The sequence below is a fragment of the Pseudochaenichthys georgianus genome, chromosome 15 (assembly GCF_902827115.2).
Source record: "Pseudochaenichthys georgianus chromosome 15, fPseGeo1.2, whole genome shotgun sequence".
NCBI lineage: Eukaryota > Metazoa > Chordata > Actinopteri > Perciformes > Channichthyidae > Pseudochaenichthys > Pseudochaenichthys georgianus.
Window position 1 is genome coordinate 35,665,023 of NC_047517.1, and position 14,543 is coordinate 35,679,565.

A 14,543-nucleotide genomic window follows, 5' to 3' on the forward strand; every position below is an offset into this window, starting at 1 on the left:
ACACACACATGTTTTTGGGGTCAAACAGGCAAAACAAAAACCTGTCTAGACTCTGCATGTGTGTATATGTGCTAAAAAAAGTATCTATGTGTGTGTGTGCAACAGGATGTGTCTGTGTATGAGATGATATACCGTTTGTGTGTGTGTGAGAGTGTACGTATGATTGTGTGTGTGTTTGCTGCAGTGTGTGGTGACATCTGCTGTGTTGTTGGCTGGGAGCGCAGCGCCGCGGGCTGCAGGAGCCGAAGACTAAGGAGATGAAAGTCGAGGTCACAACCTGGACCAGTGGGACGAGACACACAAACACAAAGTCACACATGCAAACGTAAAGACAAGACACACACACACACACACACACACGGATGTATGCCAGTGACACACACACACACACACACACACACTGCAAACATATGTCTCTTTCACACGCAGCATGCAGGGGGCGTAGCAGAATACAAGGACGAGAGACGTAAGAATAAACAGGGCAGAGATACAACAGTTAAGCAGACACAACAATACGCAGAGAGAGTAAACACAAAGCTACACGTACACACACACACACACACACACACAAATAAACAGAGACACAATGTGAAAAAGATGACGCAAGCACAGAAGCAAAGCTGCACACCATCAGGGGCAACAGTTTAATCAGTTAATTAACAAACACATGCATGTAAGCAAAAACACACACACACACACACACACACACACACACACACACACACACACACACACACACACACACACACACACACACACACACACAGATAGAAGATATGATGTGTGCCACGCGATAAAGGCTCTGCAGGGCAGGGAGTGTATGAATGTGTGTGCTGAAAGAAAACAAAAATAGATTTTACTATACAAATGCTTGGGCTGACGCACACTCTCCCACATGGACACCACCCCACACACACTCAGATTCGGATATGGTCACACACAAATACGACACCTGCACAGAGACATAGTTAGACACACACACACACCTCACGGCGGTGGTGGCAGTTAGTCAGCAGACCAGCCATGTGACGGGGTGGTGTGGATTAGGGGGCCAGTAAGCCTATTAGGGCGACAGGAGGGACCACCCGGCCTCCACAGCCACCTACAACACACACTCACACACAGACGGAGCACCCTAACACACAACTACAATGTTCCAGACACAAGTGCAGCTTCTCACCACCATAGACTTACACACAGCAAGATACACACACACATTCTACATAGCTGATTTTTTGTCTTGGGGCTTAATTCTGCAGTGTAATTTGCTCTATGTTGTGTGTGCAATCATTTTCTTATTCAGCCCAAAATACCGTATGTGCTTCAATGAACAAAAATAATACATTTTAACTGTGGCAGGAAATGGCAGCTTTTAGTGTTGTAATAGTCTGTGTGTGTGCTTAATGCCAGCTCACTGTGTGTTTTGTGGCAGTGTGTATGTGCCAGTGTAGGGAGGGGTCCCAGCGTGGGGGGTAATCAGCAGCATCTGTTGTCTCTCCTCAGGGCGATTAATTAGATTAAATTAATTTGGGAAGCGTGTGTGAATGTGTGATCCCATACGAGAAATCCCTCCGCCTCCCTACACACACACACACACACACACACACACACACACACACACACACACACACACACACACACACACACACACACACACACACACACACACACACACACACACACACACACACACACACACACACACACACACACACACACACACACACACACACACACACACACACACATTTACATACAGTTTTAAACTATAATGCATATATTATTTAGAATGAATGAAACACACCAACAATAGACACATTTCTTCCGGAAAAAATAAATTACGCCTTTTGAGTTCTCAAAACTATTTAAGAAATGAGAAACGAGCAAAAGGTGAAAACTTTGGAGACACATGCGTGCACACGAGCGCAAATTAATCCCAATTTGTCGGCCTCGGCACGGGAGAAACTTTGGGGATTTCATACTTCATACCAGCTTTTGTCACCTTTGCGTGAATAGCCAAGGGCTGAAATAATTGTGTTTTTCTTCCCCGAGGCCCAGTCAGCGCTCACAAGCCACTGGCCTACGTAATGTGTTCCAGACAGAGAGAGGTGAAGAGGGGGGGGGGGCGCACACACACCATGGCTGTGGGCACAATTCAGAGAGGGTGTGTGTAAAGGTGATGGAGGTGGGCCGGCCTGTGTGTGTGGTGGCTTTTCACTGTGTGTGCCGTGAGATGACTATGTGACACTGTGTGACTGTATGAGTGTGCGTAAGTGGGAGGATTGTGGCGTGGAAACAGCCTTAATGGAGTTGGATGTGGTCCACAATAGACAGGACATCAACTCAGAGGAATGGAAAAGAGGAAGGAGATGGAGAAGGGGAAAGAAAAACTAACATGGCGGAAAGGGTGACAGACTTCCATAAACCATGATAAAATACACAGGTCTTTACATGCTGTATACAAGTGGACGGTTTTGCACACAGCCTACACTTGGACATCAGAACATTACATTTAATTCAAACTAGGCAAAGAAAATATGTGATCTTTAACTACTCTATTAATGTGTAGGTTATGAGTATTGAAAAGAGGTGATTAAAAGCCATGAGTCTCTTATTGGGACCATTTTAAAACAGATATTCACTATATGGAAACATGTAACGACAGGCTGTCAAACAGTGTAAACAATGATTTTGGCAGCAGCAGCTATGTAAGGCAAGGCAAGTTTATTTATATAGCACCTTTGAACACAATCAGTCATTAAAAAGAAAAGATAATAAATAAACATTAAAAGAAAAAATACATGGATAAAAGTTACAGTGCAGTTTAAGATGTGAATAGTTCAATTAAAAGCAGCGTCAAAAAGAAAAGTCTTCAGTCTGGATTTAAAAGTAGTCAGAGTTGCAGCGGACCTGCAGGTTTCTGGGAGTTTGTTCCAGAATATTTGGAGCATAATAACTGAACGCTGCTTCTCCATGTTTAGTTCTGACTCTGGGGACAGAAAGCTGACCAGTCCCTGAAGACCTGAGAGATCTGGATGGTTCATAATTTAGCAGGAGGTCAGAAATGTATTTTGGGCCTGAACCATTCAGTGCTTTATAAACCAGCAGCAGTATTTTTGAAATATATTCTTTGACACACAGGAAGCCAGTGTAAAGACTTCAGAACAGGAGTGATGTGATCCACTTTCTTAGTGTTAGTGAGGACTCGAGCAGCAGCGTTCTGAATTAGATGCAGCTTTCTAATAGATTTTTTAGTGAGACCTGTGAAGACACCATTGCAGTAGTCGAGTCTACTGAAGATAAAAGCATGGACACGTTTTTTCCAAATCCTGCTGTGACATTAGTCTTTTAATCCTAGATATGTTCTTTAGGTGATAGTAGGCTGATTAGTAACTGTTTTAATGTGACTGTTGAAAACTCAGGTCAGAGTCCATGACTACACCTAGATTTCTGGCTTTATCTGTTGTTTTGAACATTGCAGACTGAAGCTCAGCGCTAAGTTTATACGTTCTGCCTTGGCTCCAAAGACCATTACCTCAGTTTTATCTTTGTTTAATTGGAGAAAGTTCTGACACATCCAGACATTGATTTGTCAATGCACTTACTCAGTGTTTGAATTGGAGCATAGTCTCCTGGTGAAATTGTTACGTAAATTTGTGTGTCATCCACATAGCTATGGTAACTTATTTTGTTGTTTTCATTATCTGAGCCAGTGGTAGCATGTAGATGTTAAAGAGAAGAGGCCCCAAGATGGAGCCTTGAGGTACCCCACATGTCATATTTGTCAACTCAGATGTGTATTTACCTATAGAAACAAAGTTGTTTCTGTCCTTTAAGTAGGATTCAAACCAATTTAGAACTGTTTCTGAAAGTCCCACCCAGTTTTCTAGTCGGTCGAGTAATATGTTGTGGTCAACGTGTCAAACGCAGCACTGAGATCTAATAATACTAACACTGAAGTTCTGCCACTGTCTGTGTTTAAGTGGATGTCGTTAAAGACCTTTACAAGAGCAGTCTCAGTGCTGTGGTTTGGACGAAAGCCTGACTGGAACACATCGAAACAACCATTTAAATGCAAGAAATTACTCAACTGTTGAAAAACAACTTTTTTCAATGATTTTACCTAGAAATGGCAGGTTTGATATGGGCCTGTAATTGTTCATTACTGAAGCATCTAGATTATTCTTTTTTAAGAGCGGTTTAATGACTGCAGTTTTCAGGGCTGTGGAAAAATACCTGAGTGAAGAGATTTGTTTACTATATGAAGTAGATCTGAGGCCATGCAACGAAAAACATCTTTGAAAAATCTGTTGGAATAATATTCAAGGCAGCAGGAGGAGGATTTCAGAAGTTGAATAATGTCCTCTAGGTTTGTATACACCTATATTTCTGAATGACACTTATGTAATGCGAGTGAGTGTGGACTTGGAGAGAGTGAGTTCGGAGGGGGGGCTTGGAGTGTGTATCAGTGTATATTCAATGTATTCAGACATGATAGCTTCTCACTTTAAATACAACAGTCCAGTGTGTGAATGTGTGCGTTATTTAAATCCTCCCACAAAGCTTTGAAGATGAGGGGAGTTGGTCTACCATCTCCAGCTTTGGTTGATATGCAAACGCCGAGAAAATACACACACATACACATTAACCCGCCCACATGCACATACACAAAAGAGCCTGTCAGCACAATGGCTTCAAATATAGCCGTCCAATCTTTTGACTCTCAATTTGCCCACCTTTTTGATAATACGCGTCCTATTTGAAAAAGGGTGAAAGGCAAGGGTAGCATGCAATTTAGAGATACTACTGTGTAGCCATTTCCAGCTCTCCACTTCCTCTTCTTCGCTCTCTCTCTCCATCTTTTGATTATGCGATTCGCCTTGGCAGACGAACAAATAGAGGAGAGAAAAAGGTAGTGTTTGACACTGCCATTTTCAATGACAAAATACAATCAAACCAGGGGCAGTAATTCGACGGGGAGGGATTAGCCTAGTGCGAGGTTGGGCCCCCAGATTAAGACGAAGCCACAGCACGGGGATCTTGAATTTCATCATCTCCGGCGCTCGGGCACAATGGCGTATTCTTCCCCTTTCTCCTGCGCCGTCTGATGAGGGGTCAGGAGAACTCACCTCTTCTTCTGTACCTCCTGCTCAGAGCAGTGCCACATTCATTCATCCTTCCTGACTTTATATTAGCTTAGATACCAGTCAGGAGGGGGGAGTGTGAGCTGGGAGCTCTGAACTGGCTATACACTCATGCAAAGTGAGGAGAAAATATGGCGAGATGAACACAATCATCTAATATGTTTGGATACAGCTTTCATCACTCACACAGTAACACAGACATACAGGCACACTAAGATACCCTTCCTATTGACACACAGTCAAACACTCAGGTGACATAAGTGGGGATCCAACAGATTTATCTGTGCATATTTGAAAAGGGATTTCACAGATGTTAGGGTAGACTGCCCTCTTGTGGTCATTTAATATATTTCATTAATTTCTGCTCAGAAACCAGGAGCCATCGACATATGGCACACTGGATGTTGTTGGGGCCTGAAACATAACTCATTCAGTTTGAAAATAATATGTATAGTAGCTTTACTGTTAACACAATTAAATATGTACTGTCGGTGAAGCTGAGAATAACGAATTGTTTTTTATTCATGTGTCTATGCATGGACGCTGTCACTGCATGTGCACTTTCTGTGATAATATGCGTAAAGCAGCATGCAACTTTAAGACTAAAAACCAGAAGAAACCCAAACACTATAGCGGTATCAGGACAAGAGCCTAAATATCGAAGTCCTTGTTAAAGGTGGGGTAGGTGATTCACTTCAGAAACACTTTTTGTTATATTCCATGGAATGCTCTTAACATCCCGATAGCAATGAATACATTAAATGCTTTGACAATAAATACATAACAAAACATCATCTGTGGAAGCCGTGGCGCTGTAAAAAGCACGACCAATCATCTGAGCCGACCCGGCTAAAGTAACTGGATGGCCTACCTGCCTGTCAGCCTTCCATCGGGGCACAAACTTATCTCGTGCCCTCATTGGTCATGTGCGCGTGCGTGTGTGTTGGAGGAGGGGCTCTGTGAGGAAGTCTGAAGGAAGGGGCAGATTTTTTCCGGCTGCGCATTTTAAAATGCTAGCGCACTCGAGCTGGTTTCTCCATTCTTACCGACCCTGCCTTTAAATCTAAAAAAAACAAATTGATCCATAAGAGCAATATCATTATAAGTTGCATCCCAGTGTTTGCACAGGTTCTCATCGTAGACTAGATCTGAGCCTAAAGATGTGTGTATGTCCATTTCCCTCATGTCCATGTTGCAAAAAGGCTTTTGAGGCTTCCCCTAGTTAATATATTCATTAAATATGTCTTGCCTTTCCTGTAATCCTTATCCCAGCTGCCTTTTTGGACATTGTTTAATGGGTTTAATGTAAATGTGTGCGTCATGTGGTTTAACGGAGCACACATAGTAATGACATAAATAAACATTTAGGTCCAGTGTGACCCTGTTGGGAGGCTGAGGGAGTGTTAAGGAGAAGGGTGATCTTTACTTGTGGTCAGGGGGACCATCGTTAAGCCTGTTGGAGCTTTTATATCTGGAGGTTTCATTAATGTTGTTGAACCTCTGCAATATGGCTGTTCTTCTGTGTTGTGTTTGGCCTGTGAGCTAGCAGGAGGTTCGTCCCTCTCCCAGTTAGGATTAGACCTTTTAAGGGCTGGTTGGTTTGTGACTCTCCTCCTTTCATCTGCTGCCATCAGAGCAACTCTGCATTAGAGGCATTCCTCAATCTCTCTCCATTCTCCTCTCTTTCCGTCTCTAACCACCTCCCTCTTCTATTCATCTGTGGAAGCCGTGGCGCTGTAAAAAGCACGACCAATCATCTGAGCCGGCCCGGCTAAAATAACTGGATGGCCTACCTGCCTGTCAGCCTTCCATCGGGGCACAAACTTATCTCGTGCCCTCATTGGTCATGTGCGCGTTCTTGTGTTGGAGGAGGGGCTCTGTGAGGAAGTCTGAAGGAAGGGGCAGATTTTTTTCCGGTTGTGTATTTTCAAATTCTAGCGCACTCGTGCTGGTTTCTCCATTCTTACCTACCCCACCTTTAAGTGTAATTATGTAGGAAAAAAGTCATACTTTCATTAAAAAAGTTGCAATCTTCCATGCATGCATTTGTCTAGTTCTCAAACCTACCTCAAAGGTATTACGCCTAGGCAAAAAGATTGAAATCACACTTTAAAAAAAAAAGTTGAGACAAAGAGGTCAAGACTTTGAGCCACTAATCTTTCTCTCTCCATTGACTTCAATGCATCATTTTTCCGAAATAAGGTCCCATGGAGCTCCCCGGAAAGGGAGGGACTTGGCCTCTCGATAGTGGTAAAAAGTACGAATGATTACCATAGGTTCAAATTTAAAACCAACTACAAGGGATACAAAACCATAAGGATTATCATAGCTCTCAATCCTTCTCTTTCTGTCTTCACTTCTTCTTCACTTCATCTACAAACCTTATTGCCATAACAACCATGAGACTTTAACTTCACTCCTACACTTGAAGCACATCTCATCCTGACAAGTCAAACCTCTCTTCTCTCCTCATTCCCTTCCACCCATTGTATCTTATTTCCCCCCACCCTCCCTTTATTCTACAGTACCGCCTGTATTTAATGTAGTCCTGTGTACTACTCCCCCTCAGTCCCTCAAACCGCCGCTCCATCATAGTCAACGCGCTCTCCTCTCTGTTCTTTGTGTTTGGTGTTTCCCGGGCCCAGAGGCTCATTTGAACTGGTGTGATTGGGTTTGTTTGTGTGTGGTCGACATCATTCCCCGAAGGGTTAACAAGGGTTACGCGCCATCGACCCGCCGCCCGCGCCACAACAAAGGCCTTGATGCTTTGCTCCTGCTCAGTGCGTGTGTGTGTGTGTGTGTGTGTGTGTGTGTGTGTGTGTCTGCCTTTAAATAAAAGTCCCTCCTATCAAATCAGAATGAATAACAGACGGCAGACAACGTGATGGAGAGTGTGTGTCCTCAAATGAAAGTTGGTGATATCAAAGATGTGAATGAGAAGCTGAAAGTGAGTGTGTCTGTAAATTAAACTTTGTGCAATCAAAGAATGTAAGACTGATGTGTGTCCGTTTCTGTGCGCATACATTAAGTGTGCACACATCCTTATACGTTTTAATCTACGGGTACACATTCAGTATAACTATACAAATACCCAGACAGATTGGCTTAGTGATTCCTTACAAAGCAGTCTTGTATACTTCTAAATGATTTGCAATAAACCCGTTGACAAAAAGCCTAGAAGACAAATGTTCACCCTCGGAAAAGCTAACTAAAGAATTGTGAATACTTGAATCAGAAGACGGTGACTTACGTGGCCTTTCCCTCACGGAGGAAGATGCAGGAGAGGGAGAACTGCAGCGTGGCCGACACCACCTTCTTGGACAGCGGCTTGAACTTGAGCTTGACATCGGTCTGTGTGGGCATGGGGCTGGCGTACTGCTTCATGTTTATACTGCTGGTAGCCAGGGCCTTCCTCCGCCCTGATGGAGACTCCTGCAGAGGGACACAAAGATGGAACACATACAGGTCAATTTACACGGTATAGCATTGGCACTGCAGGGATCAAATGGAGAACAAAAAGGAAAAGTAGCGAAGAAGCAATCTTTTTTAATTTTAAGCATATTCTGCAAAAACCGGTTTTACATTTACTTTGGGAACAAGTATTAAAAGTTTTACAGGGTGTATGCAGGAATCCTGAAGTCAGATGTAAGACCTTTTAAGACATTTTTTAAGACCCTTTCCATACATTTGAAGACCTCGTCGCCACTTTGAGTTTTAACCGGTTACCTTGGCGACGCACTTTACCTCACATTGACTATATACAGTATTGATTGTCCTTCCTCCTTATCTTCCAACCATTTGGACGCAAACTTGCATTTCCCCATAACAATGTTGCTTAGCAACCGGCGTAAACGGACCTTCGCGCTATCAAGCAGTGAGCGTGCGACGTCCTGTTCAGATGACGTCCAATCCAACGGGATGCCACAATAAACTCCACAGAATCACACTACACACCTACGCCATGATTACATTCAGGCAGACGGTAGAACACAACCTCTTTGGACACTTTATATACTTATTGAAAACAAGCTACGAAATGTAATACCTTGGAAAATGCCCTTTAATACTTTTTAAGAGCCTTCATTTTCGCTAAATTGATTCATCAACTTTTAATACTTTTTAAGACCCCGCGGACACCCTGTGTAACAAAAACTGGTGGTTACAATAGCCAGGTAAATGATGTATTTGGCACCAGAACAAGCTAATATCCTCATTGTGAATTCAGTTGTGAAATCCTCCTGATATTTGCTCTCAAAAGGTCCGTGCCGAAACATTTCTGCTGCACTTCTTTTCAGAGACCTGCTCTGGGCCAGGGGTTAGCAGTCAAACTGGAATTTGGGAATATGCCACAGACCATGTGATAAGAGTTATAGTGACTGTGTGTGTGTGTGTTGTGTGTGTGTGTGTGTGTGTGTGTGTGTGTGTGTGTGTGTGTGTGGTGTGTGTGTGGTGTGTGTGTTGTGTGTGTGTGTGTGTGTGTGTGTGTGCGTGCACTTGCAAGCTGCTCACCAGAGGACCGTGTGTGAAATATGAGAACTGCCAGAAAGCCTTGTCACTGACTGCTAGATATGGAAACTAAACAGTATGGGATGTCCCCCCTCCCCCCTCCCCTTCCTCTAACAGAAACTGATGGGTTTAGTTGTCTGCGGGTGTGACACCACGCTGTCAGTGAATAGCAGACTGCTTCACCTCCTTGCTGTGTTGATACCACTCTTCTTCTGTTGTGCCTCCTACGTTTTTACAGCCTGTGTTTCAGTGATGGGAAAGAAAACTTTTCCCCGGCTAACTGACGGCGGTTAACTTGCATGATGAGAGACTGACAGCGTAAAGATCAGACACACGTGCACACGTCTCTTTACAGGCCACGTGCAGCAAGCCGTGTTAAAACAAATATTCTCTCTAAATCAGTTGTTTTGTCTATACATGATATTGCATATATGATTGTAGACAAACCTACCTTCTAGCGCTGCATGATTATCAAAAGTAATATGGAAATGGCTAAATCTATAATATAATATTAGTTAAATGATCAATAAGTGTGTTAATACCATTTTGAACGAAGAATTGGAAAGCTGCAGAGATATCCCGGGATTAAGAAAACATATGTTTGGTCCAGATCCTTTTGGAAAATCAAACTATATCAAATTACTCCAAATAGTGCAGCCCTACTAACCACACAAACTCCTGCGCTATGATACCAGAGCTGTGAATAGAGCCCAGAGGATTCATCCTCTCATGCGCACAATGCCAAACAAAGCAGAGCAGCGAGCTTCCTCTCACACAACACCGGTTTGAGAGCATATATACATACACACTCCGGAGTGTATGGTAGATACAGTGATAGAAGCTCTTTACATTGCCCGGTTCCAGATGTCTTTACACACAGACACACACCATCTCAGAGGTTCTGGCTCGGTGGAGAAAACTCAATCTCAGCCTTATCGCTGAGGACCGCAGGACACACACACGCACGCACACGCACACGCACACACACACACTAAATATGGAGTAGTAAAGGTATTGGTTATAGGGTGAGAAACTGTATAAGCTCAAAAAAGGGACTAGAAATCTATAGGCCAAACAAATCCTAACACTGCACGTGATTGTGTACTTAAATAAAAAAAAAATCATAATCATATACTTTATTATGTGTGCGATTCAAGGCTTTTATTGGCCATACGAACATACTGTAGTTATGACGATGAAAATCTTAGGTCACAAACATGTCGTTTTTGTGGCTAGAATATTCAAGAGGCAGCTCCACGTTACCAATTCTGTTCCCTCAATTGTTGAGAAAACAACATTTGTGATTACTTATCAATGTGTATCAATAAGTGCTTTTCTAAACATGTATTCATAAATATATGTCAGGACTCGACAACAAGGATAAGGCCCAACTGCCTGAGTAAATGTGTGTGTGTATTGAGAGTTACAGGCTGAACCGCTCACCCAGGTGGCATGTGGGCTCAAAAGCATGAAAGGTTGACGGTGTGAATCCCAGACCAGCCGAAGAAATACAGTTTAGCTTCCAGGTGCATTTAGACGAGACCTGAAGCTTCAAATGGACCTGGCAGAAACGATCAGAATCTGAGTCTGTAACCTCTGTCCCTGTTTCTGTCTTTCCATCCTTCAATCTCTCTCCATCATTCCCACCTCGCTCCACACTCAGACCAATAATTAAATACAAAACTACAGAAGAAATCGAGCGAAGGAGTAGCGAGGCCACTTGACATTTCGTGCTGACATTTGGGCCTTGTCACTTTAGATGGGAAACGTAATGACGTATCATCGCCCCACCAGCAAGTCAAAAGGACAGCCCTTCAAGAGAAGAGGAAGATGGCAAAAGAACTCTGTGCAGATTACACCCTCGCCATTACACTAAGCTAATAGTGCATGTAGATACGTTATGAATGGATTTGCTAAATGCACCAAACACTTAAGAAGAGGGGATTTAGCAAAAAGGCGGATGGGGAGGAGAAGGGGGAGAGGGATCTGGAAAATAGGAAATACTTAAGGATATGCAAATACCCCGGCGCAAGAATGGAATAACCGTTTCGACAGATTTGAGTAGGGACAGCAAACAATGGAAATCGGCTCTATTTCCCCGGATGCTGCTTGTCAATCAATGTGTGTGTGTGTGTGTGTGTGTGTGTGTGTGTGTGTGTGTGTGTGTGTGTGTGTGTGGTGGTGTGTGTGTGTTGGGGAGAAAGTGAGGGGGTAGATGGGATTAGGGTGACAGGGAGGTTGTGACAATGTGTAAAATGAAAGAAAAGGACAATGCAGAAGTTGAATGTATTATAGAGAGACTATCAATGTGCTCTCTCTTTCTGAGCCCAGAGAATGACTAAATACCTGTGTGTGTGTGTGTGTGTGTGTGTGTGTGTGTGGTGTGTGTGTGTGTGTGTGTGTGTGTGTGTGTGTGTGTGTGTGTGTGTGTGTGGGTGTGTGGCACGGCTGAAGAAACGAGGATAGAAAAAGGAGGGAGGGGTGGTGTGGCTGTATGCTGCCCCCTAGCTGCATCCAAGTGCAACTGCAGAGCATCATTTGATTCACTTACATCTTTGTACCACACTCATACAAACAAACACACACACACACTCGAACACATCAGGCCACATGTTAGAAGACCCACGCAACCCACGATGATAATAACAGCAATCCAGCCAACAGCGACGCTTTGCTGCCATATAAACTAAACAAAGGACGACGATCGACTTTATTTCGAGGCGGTTGTGTTGGTGTCAGTCCTGCCCCTCTCCCCTGGTGCCAGCTGGCCCCGGATCGATCCACAGATGCTCCCCTGGTGGGGGGGCAGGGTCAGGGCAGGAGGGGTGCCCGGGGGTCCTGGCCTGAATCCCTCTGCCCCAAAATGCCAATGGACGGGCCGGAGGAAGGTGGGGATCCTTTTGTCACCGAGAGACGGATATTAATTAGGCTGAGTGCGAAAAAAGCTGGATTCTTTGTAGAGACCTGGTCTCACACACACACACACACACACACACACCACACACACACACACACACACATTCACACACACACCACACACACACACACACACCACACACACACCACACACACACCCACACACCACACACACACACACCACACACACACACACACACACACACACACTGACAGTTTGCCCAGCTTAAGAACATGATGAACAACAAGTACAAGCCAATCATCTAATGGCTTTATCACACAGGTCACCAGTCCAATTGGTTTCTCATGTGCATGGTCAATGCTCCATTGATCCATACACTATCCACTTCTTTCTTGCAGAATCAACATTATTTTCTGACCCCACCAAGTTCCCAACCGTTGGAGGGGCTGGCAGATATGAGTTCATCTCGCACTGTTGTGTTCGTGCCATTGTCGGCAAAAGGTCTTGGCACAACTGATTTGTGAATAACTAAAGCGAGTGTGTGGCGATGTTTAGTATATTGTTGAGGCAGATAAAAGACAAAGACAGTGGTATTACAACCGTGACGACAAGTGGCGAATCACTGGATCCACGTAGAACAGATGACTATCGGACTGAAGCCCGCTGCCACCAAACAAAAAACAACCGTAAACTGGCTGAAAGGTCAGTTTCTGCAGACTACGTGAGGACTTCAGTGGACAAGTCACATACTTGATGGTGTACTCGATCAGAAATGCCATGAGGTAAAAGCGATTGGCATGGAGCAGAATGACGGTAGATTGGAATAAAAAAAAATCTGGCTACATTTTGCCGTTTTACTTTCATTTAACGTCTTCTTTCTCTTTATTTATAAAATATGTTTATAGTAAAGTTACGAGCAACAAAGTATAACCCTCAAAGCGGACAGTACGGACACAGGGGATTCAAATACGTGCACACGACAGGCCTTTGTAATTTGTATTCACACGTATCAGAAAAATAAAGCCTAACTCAATTTACCCTATAGAATAACCCTGAGGTAGCACCGATTAGCCCTCCGCCCCGACTCCCAAAATCAGCTGGCTGTGGTTGGATTCAGCAGTCAGCAGATTGGAGGTGGGGGGGGGGCACAGTGCTATTCCTCTTGCCTCAAGGTCACAGTTATTGGAAATGGAGACATCCAATGTGCTCACATCTCTCTTTGAAATCCGCACACAATGGAGTGATTCCTCTGTGTCAATTTGGCCTCCCCCGATACTGATAAGGCGGGCCTTTTTACATACCACCTATGAATACTGCACTATAGGCGTTATAAACACACACACACACACACACACACACACACACACACACACACACACACACACACACAACACCACACACACACACACACACACACACACACACACACACACACCACACACACACACACACAACACACACACACACACACACACCACACACACACACACACACACACACAACAACACATCAGATTATAAGACCAATTTATTCATCTGCTACTATTATATGTGAGGATTTATTTTTTCTCCCCGAGCACTGTGTATTTTAAAAGGCAACAATGAACATAAAAGGCATGCCATACTATCACTGCAGTTATGTGAATTACAATGACAATGGTTTTAATAATGGGATGAACTGTGCAAATGGCTTTTATGTGTATTGTCACAGACACACACACACACACACACACACACACACACACACACACACACACACACACACACACACACACACACCACACACACACACACACACACACACACACACACCACACACACACACACACACACACACACACACACACACCACACACACACACACACACACACACAGTCTCTCTCTCACACACACACACAAATAGAAAAAGGATCACAGGATTTCTCTTCACTCGAACCACATTGTGGATCAGATTTAACTTAAACCCCACAAAATGGAAACATCTTTCGCTGACCACCACCTCATCCCCCGGGGGG

At 43.9% G+C, this 14,543-nt stretch overlaps 1 protein-coding gene across 1 annotated transcript in view; it reads right to left on the minus strand.

Annotated features, from left to right (window-relative positions):
* The window catches only part of ehbp1 (EH domain binding protein 1), a 188,199-nt gene that overhangs the window by 128,318 nt on the left and 45,338 nt on the right, over positions 1 to 14,543 (minus strand). Inside the window, exon 6 of the mRNA XM_034100365.1 lies at positions 8,395 to 8,576. Within this exon, the coding sequence (XP_033956256.1) occupies positions 8,395 to 8,576 (182 nt within the window). The remainder of the gene's footprint in view (positions 1 to 8,394; positions 8,577 to 14,543) is intronic.